This window comes from Sapajus apella, unplaced genomic scaffold (genome assembly GCF_009761245.1).
Source record: "Sapajus apella isolate SASKATOON/1434 unplaced genomic scaffold, GSC_monkey_1.0 scaffold52, whole genome shotgun sequence".
In the NCBI taxonomy this organism is placed as follows: domain Eukaryota; kingdom Metazoa; phylum Chordata; class Mammalia; order Primates; family Cebidae; genus Sapajus; species Sapajus apella.
In genome coordinates this window covers 15111870-15131958 of record NW_022436992.1, presented here as the reverse complement: position 1 = coordinate 15131958, position 20089 = coordinate 15111870, and the positions used below count along the sequence as shown (strand labels likewise).

The following is a 20089-nucleotide window of genomic DNA, read 5'->3' as shown; positions in this document are numbered from 1 at the left end:
CTCGGCCTCCCAAAGTGCTGGGATTACAGGCTTGAGCCACCACGCCCAGCCAAATTTGTTTTTAAATATTTATGTGAGCTAGTAAATGTGGTTGAAAAAATTAAAAAAAAAAAAAAAGGCCGGGCGCGGTGGCTCAAGCCTGTAATCCCAGCACTTTGGGAGGCCGAGGCGGGTGGATCACGAGGTCAAGAGATCGAGACCATCCTGGTCAACATGGTGAAACCCCGTCTCTACTAAAAATACAAAACATTAGCTGGGCATGGTGGTGCGTGCCTGTAATATCAGCTACGTGGAAGGCTGAGGCAGGAGAATTGCCTGAACCCAGGAGGTGGAGGTTGCGGTGAGCCGAGATCACGCCATTGCACTCCAGCCTGGGTAACGAGCGAAATTCCGTCTCAAAAAAAAAAAAAAAAAAAGTTAAACGCAGAGTTACCCTATGATCCAGCAATTCCACTCCTAGTATATACCCAAGGGAATTGAATATACATTCACACAAAGCACTTTTACATGAGTGTTCATAGTTGTATTGTTCAAGACAGCCAAGAAGTTAAAACAACCCAATGCTCATCAACTCATGAATGGATAAAAATAATATGGTATATGTATGTAGCAAAATATTATTCAGCTATAGAAGGGAATTAATTACTGATACATGATACAACATGAATGAGCTTCAAAAACATTATACTAAATGAAAGAAGCCAGACACAAAAGGCCGAATGTTGAAAGATTTCATTTATACGAAATACTCACTGGGGGCAAATCCATAGAAACAGAGTAGACTAGTGGTTGCCAGGGGCTGAAGGTGGGGCAGGGGAGGGTAGAATAGGGAATGACTGCTAACAGGTACAGGATTTATTTTGGGGATGATGAAAATGTTCTAAAATTAGTGGTATTGGTTGCATGATTCTGTGAATAAAAGCTATTGAATTGTACATGTTAAAAGGGAGAATTTTTATACTAGCGTGATGACTTATGTTGGAATGAAAAAGAAAAAAAAAGATCTGAGTCACAGAACCAAAAAAAAAAAAAAAAAAAAAAAAGGGAGAATTTTATGGTATGTGAAAGGTACCTGAATAAGACTTGGGTTTTTTTTTTTTAAGTTCTTAGGTAAGACACCAAAAATACAATCCAAACAGGGAAACTATAGTCAAAAATAATTTAGTTGTATATTTAAAAATAACTAAAAGAGTATAATTGGATTGTTTGTGACACAAAGAATAAACGGTTAAGGTGATGGATACCCCATTTGCCCTGATGTGATTGTTACACATTATGTGCCTGTATTAAGAGATCTCATGGTCTTTCTCTGCTGTGAGCTTCCAAAATGACAAAGAAAAGAAGGAACAACGGTCATGCCAAAAAGGGCCACGGCCATGTTCAGCCTATTCGCTGCATGAACTGTGCCCGATGCATGCCCAAGGACAAGGCCATTAAGAAATTCGTCATTCAGGGCTGGGCACGGTGGCTCACGGCTGTAATCCCAGCACTTTGGGAGGCCGAGGCGGGTGGATCACGAGGTCAAGAGATCGAGACCATCCTGGTCAACATGGTGAAACCCCGTCTCTACTAAAAATACAAAAATTCAGCTGGGCATGGTGGCGCGTGCCTGTAATCCCAGCTACTCGGGAGGCTGGGGCAGGAGAATTGCCTGAACCCAGGAGGCGGAGGTTGCAGTGAGCCGAGATCGTGCCATTGCACTCCAGCCTGGGTAACAAGAGCAAAACTCCGTCTCAAAAAAAAAAAAAAAGAAATTCGTCATTCGAAACATAGTGGAGGCTGCAGCAGTCAGGGATATTTCCGAAGCGAGCGTCTTTGATGCCTATGTACTTCCCAAGCTCTATGTGAAGCTACATTACTGTGTGAGTTGTGCAATTCACAGCAAAGTAGTCAGGAATCGATCTTGTGAAGCCCGAAAGGACCGAACACCCCCACCCCGATTTAGACCTGCGGGTACTGCCCCATAACCCCCACCAAAACCCATGTAAGGAGCTGAGTAAAAGATTGAAGACGACTATTCTCTAGAGAAAAATAAAATGGAAATTGTACTTGAAAAAAAAAAGAGAGAGAGAGAGAGATCTCATGTATCTCATAAATATATACACCTTCTGCAGGATTGGAGATCTCAATAAATAAATAAATAAACACACCTACTATGTACCCACAAAAATTAAAAATGAAAACAAAACAAAAACACAATCCATAAGAGAAAAAAAAACAATGAATTGGATTTCATGAAAATTAACATTGCCAAAAACACTGCAAAGAAAATGAAAAGCCTCAGAAAACATTTGCAAAACTGACAAATGACTTTTATTCAGTATATATACAGAGTTCTCAAAACTCAAAAAAAAAATAGCTCCATTCCTTAATAGAGGTTCTGTCATACTAAAGATTCAGGCCCAGTCTGATGGTTCATGCCTGTAATCCTAGCAATTTGGAAGCCAAGGCAGGTAGATCACTTGAACCCAGGAGTCTGAGACCAGCCAGGCAAAATGATGAAACCCTGTCTCTACAAAAACATACAAAAATTAGCCAGGCATGGTGGTGTGTGCTACAGGCTGAATCTACAGGATTCAGCTACTTATCTCAGGATCGCCAGAGCCTGAGAGGTCGAGGTTGCAGTGAGCTGAAATTGTGCCACTGCACTCCAGCCTGAGCTTGTTGCTGTCTCAAAGTGAGACCCTGTCTCAAAACAAAAACAAACAAAAAACTGTATCACAGTCATGGTTACAAATTTGATTTATCCAATTATAACTTGGTAGAAAGGAGGACAGGTTTTTTATATTTGAGATGGCGTCTCACTGTGTCAGCCAGGCTGGAGTGCAGTGGTGTAATCTCAGCTCACTGCAATAGGAGGACAGATTTTAATTGAAGCTATGCAAAAAAAGTTCATGATTATGAAAAAAGAGGAGACCTAGGTAAAGTCACTCTGTATAATATTTAGGCAATGTTACCACTATTCTGAGTGATTTTGTAGACAAGGCTAATCAATACATTATTAATTATAACAAATATTATTATATATTTTTCTTTTTGGGGGGTGGGTGGAACAGCCTCCCTATGTCACCCAGGCTAGAGTACAATGGTGTGATCTCAGTTAACTGCAACCTCCGCCTCCCAGGTTCAAGCGATTCTCCTACCTCAGCCTCCTGAGTAGCTGGGATTACAAGTGCCTGTAGCGGGGAGACCCCATAAGTGCCAAGGCAGGAACCAAAGGCCTCAGCCTATTTCCATATAAATAATCAAGAAGAAAGTAAACAGAAATACAACCACAATAGTCATTAGTTATTCATAGGTGATCTTAATTCTTTTACTAATGCCTCTCAGGTCAGAAGTGTGAACCCGGGGCTGACACTGAAATGAATGACTCTAAGGCCAGACGCTTTAAGCTCTCTGTCTTGCCGGCATGAGGGCTAATGGAGGGCAGCTTGGCTGAGCGGCAGCACCAGTGCTGGGAAAGCGCCCGCCGTTTAGCCAGCTAGGGAAGGAGACATACAAAAGAGCTGAGACATCTCCTTCCTTGGAGGAGTTAGGAGAAAACTCCACTTCTCCAAGCTCTTGAGGCCTGACATTGTTAAAAACACAAAAATTAGCTTGGCCCGCAGACATCCGGGGGCTTAATTGTCTCTATGTGATGCTGTGCTTCAGTGGCCACATTCCATGTCAACCTCATGATCCACTTCTGCACCTGGTTCCTTTTTTCTTCTAAGAATTAATCAATAAAAACAACATAAATCTTAATGTCTTTGTGACAAGTATGGAAAAAGTGCTGACGCATTAAGCCCCTTACCTCATCTCGGCTACGGAAAATTCCTGAGCCCCTACCTGCATGACACGTGATGTACCTGACCCGACCACTGCCACACCCTCTTTTTCTCTGCCCCCAGTGGCCAACAACCAAGGCCAGGCCCCACCTATGCCCTACCTTCCCTGCCCCTAGCTTTTGACTCAATAAAAGTCATAGTGTTGGGACACTTGGGGCCACTGCAGGACTCCGAGTTTTGGTTAGCAGTGGACCCCTGGGCCCAAACTTTATTTTCTCTATCTCTGTGTCTTGTGCCTTTTATTTCTACAATTTCTCATCTGCACACCAGCAGGGAGGGGCTCACAGAACCCTGTAGGGCTGGGCCCTACACAGGCCCAGCTTATTTTTGTATTTTTAGTAGAGACGGGGTTTCACCACATTGGCAAGGCTGGTCTCAAACTCATGACCTCATGATCCACCCACCTCAGCCTCCCAAAGTGCTGGGATTACAGGCATGAGCCACCACACCCAGCCTTGTTTTTCTTTTCTTTTTTTTTTTTTGAGACGGAGTTTCGCTGTTGTTGCCCAGACTGGAGTGCAATGGCACAATCTTGGCTCACCGCAACCTCCACCTCCTGGGTTCAAGCAATTCTCCTGCCTCAGCCTCCCGAGTAGCTGGGACTACAGGCACGCACCATCATGCCCAGCTAATTTTTGTATTTTTAGTAGAGACGGGGTTTCACCTTGTTGACCAGGGTGGTCTCGATCTCTTGACCTCGTGATCCACCCGCCTCAGCCTCCCAAAGTGCTGGGATTATAGGCGTGAGCCACCGCGCCCGGCATGTTTTTCTTTATTAGCTTAAATCTACATTACGATCTTTCACAGGATTGTGTTTTCTGAATTCTGAGGGGTCGATTGGTAAAAGATATTATTTAAAGTCTGTTTCATTCAAGTTTGAACAAGTATAACAGTTAAATCGATGGCAAGAGATTTTTAAAAATACCTTTTTTTTTTTTTTTTTTTGCCCAGGCTGGAGTGTGGTCGTGCCATCTAGGCTCTTTACAATCTCCGCCTCCCAAATTCAAGTGATTCTCCTACCTCAGCCTCCCGAGTAGCTGGGATTACAGGCGTATAGGGTCCAGCCCTATAGAGTTCTGTGAGCCCCTCCCTGCTGGTGCAGAGAGGAGAAACTGTAGAAATAAAAGACCCAGACACAGAGATAGAGAAAAGAAAGTTTGGGCTCAGGGGTACACTACCAACCAAAGCGTGGAGACCTGCAGTGGCACCGAGTGCCTGGACACTCTGACAAAGCAGGGGGCAGGGAAAGTAGGGTGAGGTAATGGTGGTCGGTGATAGGGTCAGGTAAATTACGTGTCTTGGAGCTAGGGGGCCCAAGACTTTCAAGTAGCCGAGGCGAGGAGAAGACCTAATGTGTCTGCGCTCTTTGCAAATTTGTTAGAAATGTCAAGGGCATTAATTCTTATCTCCTAAGAAAAGAGAAACCAGGTGCAGAAGCAGGGTGTGAGCGTAGACATGAACATGACCACTGAAGCACAGTATCACATAGAGACAGTTAAGCCCCCGGAAGTCTGCGGGCTTCTCTGACAGCCGTCAGACCTTGCCACAAGAGCTTGGAGAAGCGGAGTTTTCTCCTAACTTCCCCAGGAAGGAGAGGTCTCAACCATTTTGGACATCTCCTTCCCTGGCTGACTAAACAGTGGGCGCTTTCACAGCACTGGCGCTGCCACACGGCCGAGGCACCCTCCAGCAGCCCTGATGCGGGCGTGACAGGGGGCTTAGAGCATCTTGCCTTAGGATCACTTTGTCCACAATGTCACCTCAGTTCCATGCTTTTCATGCTTCATAACCCAATAGTCATTAGTAAAATTAAAGGTTATATTGAGTATATATCTTTATGATTGTAAGTAACTATAAGATTATATTTGATTATATAAAGGAATAACTATGTGCCTACATTTCTAATTATTTTCTAAATCAATATTTATATGGGAACAGCCTGAGGCTTCAGATCCTTGCCACGGCACTTGCAGGGTTTCCTCCTACACAGGTGTGCACTACCATACCTGGCTAATTTTTTGTATTGTAGAGATGGAGCTTCGCCATGTTGGCCAGGCTGGTTTCAAACTCCTGACCTCAAGTGATCTGCCTGCCTCAGCCTCCCAAAGTGTTAGGATTACAGGAGTGAGCCACTGTACCCAGCCAAAAAAATATTTTTTAATATGCTCATTAAAAATAGAGTATTATTCATAATTAGATCAAGAACAGGTTTTATTTTGCTGGGTTTTTCTTTTTTTCTTTTTCTTTTTTTTTTTTCATAATTATAAGCATTTCCAAAAAAGCAGGTTTTGTGGCTCCTGGGTTGCATTGTCTACTTTCATGAATTTCTCTCCTGGACTAAAGAGTCTAAATCCTGCCTCAGTCCTTTAGCACAGGTTGACAACAGCTGTCTGTGCTGGCAATGTCAGCTTTTACTAGGAAGTCTATTCCTGTGGTACAGTCCTCAAGCATAGCCCTTTGGTATTTCTTGCAGGAGACTAGTTACTCTTGGCCAAGGTAGGACCCTCAGCAGAAGTTTACGGGTGGATTCTTTGTTAACATGCCCTCTGTTGTGTTACTTGTCCAGGCAGATGGTGGCTCAAGTTAGGGGCACAGGTTTTAAGATTTAGTAAGACTTTATTGCTGGCACATGGAGCTTTCCCTCACATCCTGAATAGACTGATGTGAATATTTTGGCGACCTCCCTAATCTGGGAGAAAAGAGTGACAAAGCCGTGTTCTCCGATTCTTTACATTTTTCAGAAGGCCTAAGACATGACTAGTGGTTCACACCTGTAATCCCAGCACTGTGGAAGGCTGAGGCAGGAGGATGGCTTGAGTCCAGGAGTTCACAACCAGCCTGGGCAACATGATGAAGCCTCATCTTTTTTTTTTTTTGAGACAGAGTTTCGCTTTTGTTGCCCAGGCTGGAGTGCAATGGCACATTCTCAGCTCACCACAACCTCTGCCTCCTGGGTTCAAACGATTCTCCTGTCTCGCCCTCCCAAGTAGTTGGGATTACAGGCATGTGCCACCATGCCAGGCTAATGTTTTATGTTTTTGTATTTAGTAGAGACAGGGTTTCACCATGTTGGCCAGGATGGTCTCGATCTCTTGACCTCATGATCCACCTGCCTCGGCCTCCCAAAGTGCTGGGTGAGTCACCGCACCCGCCTCTTTTTTTTTTTTTAAAAAGGCCTGAGACCTGAAAACAGTTAGAAGCAATCATTCCCTGCGCCTTCATTTGGGTGTTCCAGCTCAGTTGTCATCCAAACCACAGCTCTCTTAAAAGTGTCTTATCTTTGTTCTTTAGAATATATAAAACCAGCTAAAACCATTTCCTTCAATCTTTGCACACATTTGTTCCCCCTTATCAAAGGAATCAGAAAGATGTGTGTGTCTACACTAGATATCCTTAGATGGCACATACAATAAAAGCACTTGTGTGACCTATCTGTACCCATAGTTGAGAAACAGACAGACAGAAAGTTACAGACGAACAAGCTATTGTGAAAGATTAATTACTATACCTTGATTTTGTGGGGAAGGAAAAAGGCTTATTTTTAATTTTCACACATAGAAAGAACACAAGCTTAGGTTTTACAACTTTAGCCACAGGTCAAAAGGAAATGCAGAACTAAAAAACTCACCAGTCCAGCAGTAGCTCCATCATGCACACATGCACATATGCACACGCACACACACGCACAGGTGTACACACGCACAGGCACACATGCACACACGCACACGCGCACACGAACATGCACACACACACATTTTTTTTTCTCTTCCTCTCCTCCTTCCTGCCTTCCTTGCCTCCTTCCTTTCTTTGACATAATTGTGCTCCTAGTGGCATGCAAAGGACAAACACCATTAAGAATTCTAGGAGATGCCAGGCGTGGTGGCTCAAGCCTGTAATCCCAGCACTGTGGGAGGCCGAGGCGGGTGGATCACGAGGTCAAGAGATCGAGACCATCCTTGTCAACATGGTGAAACCCCATCTCTACTAAAAATACAAAACATTAGCTGGGCATGGTGGCGCGTTCCTGTAATCCCAGCGACTCAGGAGGCTGGGGCAGGAGAATTGCCTGAACCCGGGAGGCGGAGGTTGCGGTGAGCCGAGATCGCGCCATTGCACTCCAGCCTGGGTAACGAGCGAAACTCCATCTCAAAAAAAAAAAAAAAAAAAAAAAATAGAATTCTAGGAGATAACCAAAAGCATTGACAACAAGAGCCAAAATAGACAAATGCGACCTAATCAAACTCCACAGCTTCTGCACAGCAGAAGAAACAGTCATTAGAGTGAATCGGCAACCAACAGAATGGGAAAAAATTTTTGCAGTTTACCCATCTGACAAAGGGCTGATATCCAGAATTTACAAGAACTAAAACAGATTTACAAGAAAAAAACTAAAAAGCCCATTCAAAAGTGGGCAAAGGATATGAACAGATACTTTACAAAAAAAGACATACATGAGGCCAACAAACGTATGAAAAAATGCTCATCATCACTGGTCATCAGAGAAATGCAAATCAAAACTACATTGAGATACCATCTCACGCCAGTTAGAATGGCGATCATTAAAAAATCTGGAGACAACAGATGCTGGAGAGGATGTATGTCTTTTTTTGTAAAGTATCTGTTCATATCCTTTGCCCACTTTTGAATGGGCTTTTTAGTTTTTTTCTTGTAAATCTGTTTTAGTTCTTGTAAATTCTGGATATCAGCCCTTTGTCAGATGGGTAAACTGCAAAAAAAAAAACCACTAAACTAAAACTAAAGAAAACAACCAAAATAAAACAGAATAGCATCAGGGGAGGAAGGCAGCAAATCACACTGCCACGTGTGTACCTATACAACAATCTTGCATGTTCTTCACATGTACCCCAAAACCTAAAATGCAATAAAATAAATAAATAGGGAAAAAAAAAGAATTCTAGGAGATAACAGAGCCCACCAAGACAGATAATCAAAAATTATTATTGGGCTGGGCACGGTGGCTCACACCTGTAATCCCAGCACTTTGGGAGGCCGAGGCAGGTAGATCACTTGAGGTCAGAGTTCGAGACCAGCCTGCCAACATGAAACCCCATCTTTACTAAAAATACAAAAAAATTAGTTGAACGTGGTGGCAGGCACCTGTAGTCCCAGCTAGTCAGGAGGCTGAGGCAGGACAAAAATTATTATTGGGCTGTTCCCTCTGTCTGAAATGCTTTTCCCTTAGGCACATATCTTCCCAGCTGACCTCCTCCAAGTCAGCTCAAATCTCACTTTCTTGATGAGGCCTGCCTTGTACAATACTCTTCAGATGGCCAGGCGTGGTGACTCATGCCTGTAATCCCTGCACTTTGGGAGGCTGAGGTGGGTAAATTACCTGAGGTTAGTAGTTTGAGACCATCCTGGCCAACATGGTGAAACCCCGTCTCTACTAAAAATACAAAAATTAGCCAGACACGGTGGCTCATGCCTGTAGTCTCAGCTACCTGGGAGGCTAAAGCAGGAGAATTGGTTGAACCCAGGTGGCAGAGGTTGCAGGGAACTGAGATCCTGCCACTGTACTCCAGCCTGGGTGACAGAGCAAGATTCTGTCTCAAAAATATATATGTATTATCAATTGATTTCCTGTTGCCTGTCACCTGACAGATCTCCAAATCACCAGCCATTCCCAAGAAACTACAAGAGCCAGACCTCTAATTTCAGTGTTTGTGCAACAAATGGAATCTCTTACATGTGCTGTCTCCATTCCTCCAACGAACTATAAGAAGAAGAAATTTATTTTCTGGATGGTTTTAGCAAGTAAAATGGAATCGTTTTGTATGCACCATCTCAATTCCTCTAAAACTACAAAGACAAAGCACTTAGACTACTGTATTTTGTTCAAGAAGCTAAATGGAGTTGCTTACAAGAATTATGTGTTTCCCAATAAATTATAAGTGCAGTTTCCCAATAAACTACAAAACCTAGATCTTTGTGCTTCTTGTATGTTCTTCAGCATGCTGAATGGAGTCTTCTACGTCTGCCATATTTCTCTCTCTCTCTCTCTCTCTCTCTGTGTGTGTTTTTGTTTTTGTTTTGTTTTGTTTTAGAGACAGGGTTTTACCATGTTGGTCAGGCTGCTCTTGAAATCCCGACCTCAGGTGATCCGCCTGCCTCAGCCTCCCAAAGTGCTGGGATTACAGGCATGAGCCACCGTGCCCGGCTTGTTTTTGTTTTTTTAAAGACAGAGTCCCGCTTTATTGCCCAGGCTGGAGTGCAGTGGCACAACCTTGGATCACTGCAACCTTGACCTCCGGGGCTCAAGCAATCCTCCCACCTCAGCCTCCTGAGTAACTGCCGAACTCAGTCTAGCAGCAGTCACAACCATGCTGTGCTAATTTTTTTTTTTTTTTTTTTTGCAGAGATGGAGTTTCACCATGTTGTCCAGGCTGGTCTCAAACTCAAGTCCTGCCACTGATATGCTGAACATGTTTGACACATAGATTGTGACCACAATGCCACTTTACCTTGGTTACAGATCTTTCATCCTTGAGTCAGTGGGGGTAATCTGTAGCCCTTAGATGAACACTGCTGCAGGCCTTTATCATTCCCTCTTAGGTGTTAAACACTAGGGTGCCTACTTGTAACACAGAGTCTTAGCTGACACAGGAGACACAGTGGTCATTGGAGAATGGCTTCCAGGTAAGTGTCTTCTTGTTGAAGTTGCATAAATGTAGCCTTGGAAATAGTTGTGTAATATGGGGTCTAGGTTGTTTTTGTTTGTTTGTGCTCATATTTTGACACTTCCATCTTCAAGAGGTTGGGCTTGAGCCTCTTTAGCTCCTCCCCATGAGGGTGGGCTTGTGACTGCTTCCATCAAGAAAGTAGGGTGGAGTTATGTGACCTCCCAGGCCACTAAGCTTCCTCCTTATTTACTGGAATGCTTGCTCTTGGGGCCCTAAGCTGCCATGCAAGACTTCCAGCTACTCCAAGGCCACCATGGAGAAGCCTCCTTTAGGTGCTCCAGTTAGTCTGCAGCCCTAGTGCCCAAGTCATCCCAGGGCACATGGCAGCTATGTGAGTGAATGAGCCTTGAGACCAGGGTTAGCCAACTTTTTTATCTAAAGGACCAGATTGCATTGGCTTTGTGGGCCACATAATCTGTCTCAACTACCAACACGAATGACTGTGTTCCAATAACACTTATTTGCAAAAATAAGCCGAAGGTCTGCAGGCTATAATTTGCTTCACGTGATTCTAATCCCCAACCATTTGAGCCTAAGGTCCCAGGCAGATGTGGAGGAGCAAAGACAAGCTATTTCCCCTGTGCTCTGTCCAAATCTCTGATCCACAGAATCCAGGAATCTAATAAAATGGCTGACATTTTACTCCCACTAAGTTTGGGGTGGTATGTCAAACACTGGTAGACAGCTGAAGAGCATTTTTTTTTTTTCTGAGATGGAGTTTCATTCTCGTCGCCCAGGCTGGAGTGCAATGGCCTGATCTTCACTCACTGCAACCTCCACCTCCTGGGTTCAAGTGATTCTCCTGCCTCCACCTCCCAAGTAGCTGGGATTACAGGTGCATGCCACCACGCCCAGCTAATTTTTGTATTTTTGGTAGAGACGGGGTTTTGCCATGTTGGCCAGGCTGATCTTGAACTCCTGACCTTGTGATCTGCCCACCTTGGCCTCCCAAAGTGCGGGGATTACAGGCATGAGCCACCACGCCTGGTCATCTGAAGAGTATTGTACAAGGCAGGCCTCATCAAGAAAGTGAGATTTGAGCTGACTTGGAGGAGAGTCAAATGGGAAGCTATGTGTCTAAGGGAAGAGCATTTCAGGCAGAGGGAAGAGCCAGTACAAAACCTTTCATCGGAGGAGTGCTTGGTATATTTGAGCAACAGCAAGGAAATTGCAGAACAGGTCTGCTGAGGTGCCCCTGGCAATCTTGCACATCTCCTGAGGCCATTTAGGTCAGGTGTGACCATGTTCTGACCCACGTATTGTTGGACTGCCCTGTGATTTCCCCAAAAGCAGGGATAGGTACGCCTGGTGAGGAGCTACTGGGAGGCCGGTTTCCTATCCCTACCTTGCAGGAGATTGCTGCAAGGCCTTTTCACTTCCTTCGCCAATGTTTTGGTTGACTGCAGGACTTTCCATATATCTCCCTCCGCTTCCCAGCCCCCTTCCCTCCAAGCACACAGAGTCAGGCTCCTGCAAAGTCTGTAAAACTGCTTGGTGTAGTTTAGACTTGGCTGCTCAGCGGCAGGGCTCATGTTGTCTTTCTTTCTTTCTTTTCTTCTTCTTCTTCTTTTTTTTTTTTTTTAAATCACGTAGACCCATAGAATAACACTGGCACCTCCAGTTTGGTGTTACCTGTGGGTCTAAGCTGACATCACACTGATTTTGTTTTTGCTGTCGGTGTAAGTAATAACCTGTCTAAATCCATCTGGGCTGCTTGTCTCCTTACAGCCAAACCTAAGGGAAGTGTCCAGCCAGTGTAGGGGTCAAGGGACTGCTTGACAAGAGACGAACGTAAATGGAAGAGGCGTAGGGAGATGAGGCCAAAGAGAAAAGGGGACCAGGTCACGTAGATCCTTGTAGGCCGCGGCAGGACTTTGGCTTATGCAGTGAGACAGCAGGAACCACTGATAGGTTTGGGTAGATTTGAGGAGAGGAGTGACATGATTTGGCTCCTGTTACGGTGTCAAAGGGACCACATTAAAATACATTCATTCTAAAAGTGTTACCTTTAAGAAACTATGTATATAAGTTAAGTTACTCTTGCCATTATTAGTATAAGTAGTTACATTTCTTTTACGATTCACTCCCTGCTACTGCCTCTTGGGCCCTGCACACCATGTGAAGGTCCATGAGAGCAACGTGCTGTGGCTTCCCATCTCACCACTCCTGCTCTGCACTTTATCATTCACGTTCATCTCCCTCCTTGAGCGTCACCTCTCTCGGGCTCTTCACTGAGCCACGGCACAGCGTCCTTCCCCCAGGAACTCCTTCCTCAGGGGCGGTGAGACCCTCCATGTCAGGGCCGTGTCGCGCACTTCGGGCCGGGTACCCAGGAGGCGCTCGGCGGCGAGCGGAATCGAAGTGGAGGAGCGCTCGGCAGGGAGCGCTGCCGCCGTGGCCTTGGCCGCTGGGAGTGGTGCTGCCAGGATTTTCTGTGTCCGTCAAGCCTGGAATGCGGGCGCGCCTCTGGACCCTCCTTTTGGGTCTGGGGGCTGCCTTGGGCATCCGCCACTTCACTCCCACCTTCTGTCCTTCCCTATCTCCCACCCACACGTGTGGGGCTCCGGACCCGCGCAGCGGCTGAAGTTGTCTCCTCTGCACCTCCGGCCCGTCCCTCCCCTTCGCTTCTGTCTCCAGCTCCCTCCCGGTCTCTGCTCCCTCTTCCCTTCCTTCCCGCCCCCTCCTGCCCCGCCGTCCGCTTCGCGGTGGCCCTTGGCCCGCCCATGCTCTCCAGCCCCCTCCCTTTTCCCCTTTTCGCCCCTCCTCCCCCTCATATTCCTGCCCCCTCCCACCTCAACCTGCTGGGCCCGCCGGGACTCGCGCCCCCGCCCTCCCCTCTCCTCCAGCCCCAGCCGGCCTTGGCTCGGCGCCAGGCCCGCCCCTTCCAGCCCTTGGCACCTCCCGCCGGCTGCGGCGCTCCGCCACTCCGGCAATCACTGCCCGGGCCGCCGGGACTGGGCGCTTCGCTGGCGTGCTTGGCTGGCGACAGGGCAGGTTCGGGACGTCAGTCTGTCAGTCCGTCCGGAGAGGAATTACAGATCCGCAGCCCCAGGATGGGGCAGGTCCCGCTGCCGCTGCTGCTGGGCCTCTTCCTCCCGGCGCTCTGGAGTACAGGTGAGTGCGTCCGGCTGGGGGCTCCTAGGAGGAAGCGCGGGGCTCAGGGAAGGGAGTGCGTCCACTGGGGCGCGCCCAGCTGCTGGGCAAATTTGCAGACACCCTCCACCTATTGCAGTGCCAGAGAATGGGGCGCAAGCGAACCTACCGTCCACTGACCGCGGCCCTTCTAGCGTCCCGAGGACGCCCAGCCCGGCTTGTGGGTGCGCGTCGTGGTGAAGCCGGGAAGGGGTCGGCGCTTCAGCCTCCCACCTTCACTGCGGAGGAGGAAGTCGAGCTCCGCGGGGCGCGCTGCAAGTCCCGAGGTTCCTACGAGAGGAACAGAGGTAGCAGGTCTGGTCTGGAATGCGCTGGTCTGAGAACTTTTCCACTAGACAGTTGCATGTTGGGGCCCCGCTCTGGCGGGAGTTCCGGGGGCCCACAGATTCCGTCTCCCCAGGGACCAGCGCGGGGCGAATCGACAGGGTGCCGAAGTCGGAGTCACAGTCCGGGAGACGCGATAGACCGAGGCCAGGCGTCTGGCCAGGGAGCAGTCCTGGCTGCTCCCACTGGGCCCTTACCGACATTATTAGCATCCCTTTGCGGGGGCACCCAGAGAGTGTGGGAGCCTGGAAAAGGGGAGCATTCTTTTCACTCCTGTTATGGCATAACAGAACGCACGGTGCTTGGATGCAGCCAAGTGTCGTTCCAGGTATAAGTGGAGGCAAGAAAGGCCGTTTCATTCTACTTGAACAGCTTGTTTGGGGAGTGAGTGATGAATAGATTTCAAGTTTGATCGCCGATGCACTTCTTGAGAAAGCTGGAAGAAACTTACCAGGCTTTACCCAAAAGATAAAGAAATGTGAAAATGCTTAGTAAACACATTCCAAGTATTTTCTCTTAGCTAAAAAGTTTCTATTGCCATTCAGCACGTCGATTTTATCTCTTTTGATCGTGAATGCACTTGACTAGCCTTCACCTATTATAATCAAAGATGTTTTTTAGGAATACCTGGAAAGCTCAATTTATGGTCAAGTAAGTTATGTAACAGTTTTTCCTTTGAGATTTCCCCTTTGAAAGCTCATTTACTCAAATGAAAAATTCTTAAACAATGCACCCAGTTTTTGCACGTTAAATTACATAAGCAATTTATAATTTGGGGCAACATAGCAATTTGAAGCAAACTTTAAGAGCCAAAACCCAGGCAAAGAACTAAAGCAGTTCTGTTCTCCACTGCCCCCCTCCACCGAACCTTCAAAATTCCTCAGCATTTTTGCCAGACCCATTTTTCATAATCTGCTACAAATCTGTTATATGTTGCTACTAGTGAGGGCTGGCCGTGAATAGTCTTAGAGGTAGTGAATGTGGTGAAAACTGTGGAGAAAGTAATGGGAACAATAGTTTTGTGTAAGATACTTAAAAATTGGAGTGCTTTTGTTTTTCTATATATATATATATTTTTTTTTTTTGAGACAGAGTCTCGCTCTGTTGCCAGGCACCAGGCTGGAGTGCAGTGGCGCGATCTTGGCACACTGCAACCTCCGCCTCCCGGGTTCAAGCAATTCTCCTGCCTCAGCCTCCTGAGTAGCTGGGACTACAGATGCGCGCCACCACGCCCAGCTAATTTTTATATTTTAGTAGAGACAGGGTTTCACTATGTTGGCCAGGATGGTCTCGATCTCTTAACTTTGTGATCCACCTGCTTCGGCCTCCCAAAGTGCTGGGATTACAGGCGTGAGGCACCACACCCCGCCCAGTTTTTCTAAATTTTTTAGACTGTAATAAAAAAATTTTTGTAGCCAACAATCAGTATTATCAGATAATCATAAAAGGCCTTTTAAAATCCACCCAGCTGGAAGAATGAAAGTTTCACCTATTGTTCTTCTTGCACTTTATTTTGTATTTTTATTTATTTTATTTATTTATTTTTTTTATTTTTATTTATTTATTTATTTTTTTTTTTGAGGCGGAGTTTCGCTCTTGTTACCCACGCTGGAGTGCAATGGCGCGATCTCGGCTCACCGCAACCTCCACCTCCTGGGTTCAGGCAATTCTCCTGCCTCAGCCTCCTGAGTAGCTGGGATTACAGGCACGTGCCACCATGCCCAGCTAATTTTTTGTATTTTTAGTAGAGACGGGGTTTCACCGTGTTGACCAGGATGGTCTCTATCTCTTGACCTCGTGATCCACCCGCCTCGGCCTCCCAAAGTGCTGGGATTACAGGCGTGAGCCACCGCGCCCAGCTTATTTTTATTTTTTAGATGGAGTCTTGCTCTGTTGCCCCGGCTGGAGTGCAGTGGTGTAATCTCAACTCACTGCAACCTCCACCTCCCGGGTTCAAGTGATTCTCCTGCTTCAGCCTCCCAAGTAGCTGGGACTATAGGCGGATACCACCATGCCCAGCTAATTTTTTGTATTTTTATTAGAGACGGAGTTTCATCATAATAGCCAGGATAGTCTGGATTTTCTGACCTCGTAATCCGCCCACCTCAGCCTCCCAAAGAGCTGGGATTGCAGGCATCAGCCACTGCATCTGGCAACTTCTTACACTTTTTTCTTTTTGTTTTAAACTTTACCTGTGAGATGTCTGACAGTGTTACATCTCACCTTGTGAAAAGCTTAAAGAATGGAAATTTCACTGGCAGAATTACAGCACAAAGAGGAGTACTGCAGGAAGAAATTAAAAATGGAAATTAGCAGGGCATGCTGGCTCACACCTGTAATCCTAGCACTTTGGGAGGCTGGTGGTCAGATCACCTGAGATCAGGAGTTTGAGGCTCGCCTGACCAACATGGAGAAACCCTGACTCTATTAAAAATACAAAATATTAGCTGGCCATGGTAGCACATGCCTGTAATCCCAGCTACTCGGGAGGCTGAGGCAGGAGAATCACTTGACCCTGTCTAGATAGTGCCATTGCACTCCAGCCAGGGCAACAAGAGGAAACTCCATCTAAGAAAAAAAAAAAAAAAAAAAAGGAAATTAAACTCTTATTAAACTCTTCATCTAATTTTAAGATTTTCCTATTACATATTGTGGGTTTGAGTGCTTTGCTGACTACCAGGAGAGACAGAGAGAGAGAAAGAGAGGGAAAGAATGAGAAGGTGTGTAGATTCTACACTGTAGAAGTATAAAGGAATGATTAAATAAAATTTAAACATCACTTTACCCCAGGAGTTCCCCTCTGCCCCCCAACACACATACACACAACATATCTCACAATAACATGTACACACAAAACTGGAACTGCCAAACCAAGAGCATTTTGAGGCTTTCCAGTCTTTCCTTTCTGCCCAGTCTCTGATGGGGGTGCCATTGAGCAGCAAAATGAGGCAAGTGGTGGCTCTCTGGAGGGCCAGGGAGAGAATGGAGCAAGAGAAGTATAAACCTGGATAAAAATGAATGCATTATGAGGACTTAGCTCATGATGAGTCTATGTGGGCAGCTAAACTCAACCTTTAGAGCCAATTAGGCTTTTGAGATTCTTTAATGTTAATATGTCTCTTCCAAACTGACATTGTAACATGTATTTCAGTATATTGTAAACATCTTCCCAGAGGAAACTTTTAAGTTGTTCTGTTGCTTGTGGGCTTTATTACAAAGGCTTCAAATGCTTTTTGAAAGTACATGGTGCATATTTTAAAAATGAAAACTTTTTAGAAAGTTATTCTGACTCATTAAAGTGCTGAATGGAATGCTTTCTTCTCTTTCTTTTTTTTCCTTCCTTCCTTCCTTCCTTTCTTTTTCTTTCTTTTTATTTGTTCTGAGGCAGGGTCTCATTCTGCTACCCAGGCTAGAGTGCAGTGACATGATCATAGCTCACTGCAATCTCAACCTTCCAAGCTCAAGCAATCCTCCCTCCTCAGCCTCCCAAGTAGCTATGACCACAGACACATACCACCATGCCTGGCTAATTTTTTATTTTTTGTAGAGACAGGTTCTCACTGTGTTGCCCAGGCTGACCTTGAACTCCTGGACTCAAGCAATCCTCCTGCCTTATCCTCCCAAATTTTGGGAATTATAGGCATGAGCCACCATGCACAGCTGAATACAATAACAAAATAAAATAAAATCACAATAGCAAAGTCTTGGAACCAACCCAAATGCCCATCAATGATGGACTGGATAAGGAAAATGTGGCACATATACACCATGGAATACTATGCAGCCATATAAAAGGATAAGTTCATGTCCTTTGCAAGGACATGGATGAAGCTGGAAACCATCATTCTCAGCAAACTAACACAAGAACAGAAAACTAAACACCACATGTTCTCACTCATAAGTGGAAGGTGATCAGTGAAAACACATGGACACAGGGAGGGGAACATCACACACCGGGGCCTATCAGGGGGTGGGGGAAGGGGGATGGATAGCATTCGGAGAAATACCTAATGTAGGTGACAGGTTGATGGGTATAGCAAACCACCATGGCATGTGTATACCTATGTAACAAACCTACGTGTTCTGTACATGTACCCTAGAAGTTAAAGTATTAAAAAAAAAAAAAGGTGCCCATGAGTAACTGTTGAATGGGTGATGAGGGAATAAAAAATAAAATAGTTAATAAAATGAAAAAAAGCCAATAATAATGTTTTAAATCTTAATTTTTGAAATAATTTCCAGATAATCGTAGGAGAAGGGGCAGTGAGTTACTAGTCAGCATTGGTAAAGAAGAGGTTCAATCTTTTTATGCCTGTGAATTGGGAACATGCTGCCAGGTAGAAAAACTGAGCTGGGACCTTGAACACACATGTGAAACTGCTGCTTTCCATATAATAGCCAGAATGAGATCTTGGAAATGAATCTGATTGTGTTTTCCCCTTGAAAATCTTCCAGTGGCTTCCTGTTCCCTACTAGAGTTTGCAGAGACTGACAGCAAACCTCTTTGACTGATTTCCATTCACTTCCCTCTTGTTCCCACTACTCCAGCCACCTGTGTCTTTTTTCTCGGGCCTGAGCAGCCTTTGCAGTCACTGTTCCCTCTGGCTGAAACCTTTTCCCCAAGATTTCAGCATGCTGGCTTCTTCTCATCCTTTGGGTTTCAGCTCAGAGGTTCTCCTTGAGAGGCCTTCCCCAATAACCACCCTTAGCTAAAGTCTTGTACATGTATACTCCACTATCCCTTAATTTCCTGATAATGCTTCTCACAACCTGATCAGTTCCTATTTACCTTCTTCCTAACTCATTTTCCTTCACTGCTGCCTACTACAAGGTAAGCTTTTGGTAGCAGGGCTGCTTTCTTGTTCACTTCTAACAGCGTGGAGCTCATATGGATGCTCAGTGAGCACGGCATGAAAGAACCAACCCCTTGGCCAGGTGCAGTGGCTCACGCCTGTAATCCCAGCTCTTTGGGAGGCTAAGGTGAAAGGATCACCTGAGGTCAGGAGTCTGAGACCAGCCTGACCAACATGGAGAAAGTCTCTACTAAAAATACAAAATTAGCTGGGCATGGTTGCACATGCCTATAAACCCAGCTACTTGGGAGGCTGGGCCAGGAGAATCGCCTGAATCCAGGAGGTGGAGGCTGCAGTGAGTAGAGATCTCGCCATTGCACTCCAGCCTGGACAATAAGAGTGAAACTCCATCTCAAAAAAAAAAAGAAAGAAAGAAAGGACCAATCTCCTGCGTGTCTTGCCAGGTGCTCCTCACCCTTCGCTTTTCCTACTGGCTTTTCCAGAAACAATTGCTGAAGCTCTCACGCCCTCACATTCGGGGCTTGGTTAATAGAAAACAATTTTTTATTTTGCTGTGAAACCAATGTGATTTCATTACTGGAGAAGTTAATCAATTAAAGAAATAAAACAAAATAGATTAAATTAATTAAATAACAAAATAGATTTTTGGACTATATTAACCCCAAACATTTTATATTCTCCTAACTATTCCAACTAGAAAAAAAAAATGTCAGAAGGTAATTTTTCATGTTAAACACAGTTCTAACAACTCCGTGCTCAGGGGCAGGTAGCCCTGGGTGTCTTGACTTTGGCCCTTGTCATTAGTTTAATCTTAACCCAAAGTACATGGCTCTGAATTGTTATGTGTCTCTGAAGGAGGTTAATTATTTTAAAAACAGAAAGAGGACTCACACTATGTGAGGGGCACTATGCCTCTGGAGACTGGAATGAAAGTGTTAGCCCGGCTGGCCTCTGGGGCTTTGGGGTGGTGGTTAACTGTCAGGACCTCTGTTCCTTTTTGAGTACAGTGGAAGGCTCTGTTCGTAGAATTGTTAGAAGGATGAAATGAGCTAACAGCAGGTGAAAAGTGCTTAAAATATATTTGCCATTATTACCAATGGTTCTCCTCGAATCTTCTGAACTCATATTTGGGGGAAATGTTTTTCCTAGACAAAAGGTATTGGGGGGAGGGTTGTTTTCTCACTGATGTGTATCCTAAATGGCCCGCCCTCCATTTCAGAATGCTTTGGTGAAGGGGCCCTGGGCTGTCCCTAGAGTGCCCAAGTCCTTT

At 45.5% G+C, this 20089-nt stretch overlaps 1 protein-coding gene across 1 annotated transcript in view; it reads left to right on the top strand.

Moving 5' to 3' along the window:
- Positions 1-13425: 13425 nt before the first annotated feature.
- MERTK (MER proto-oncogene, tyrosine kinase) overlaps positions 13426-20089 on the top strand; it is a 136137-nt gene continuing 129473 nt past the window's right edge. The window contains exon 1 of the mRNA XM_032243685.1: positions 13426-13642. Coding sequence (XP_032099576.1) covers positions 13582-13642 — 61 coding nt within the window. The 5' untranslated portion in view covers positions 13426-13581. The remainder of the gene's footprint in view (positions 13643-20089) is intronic.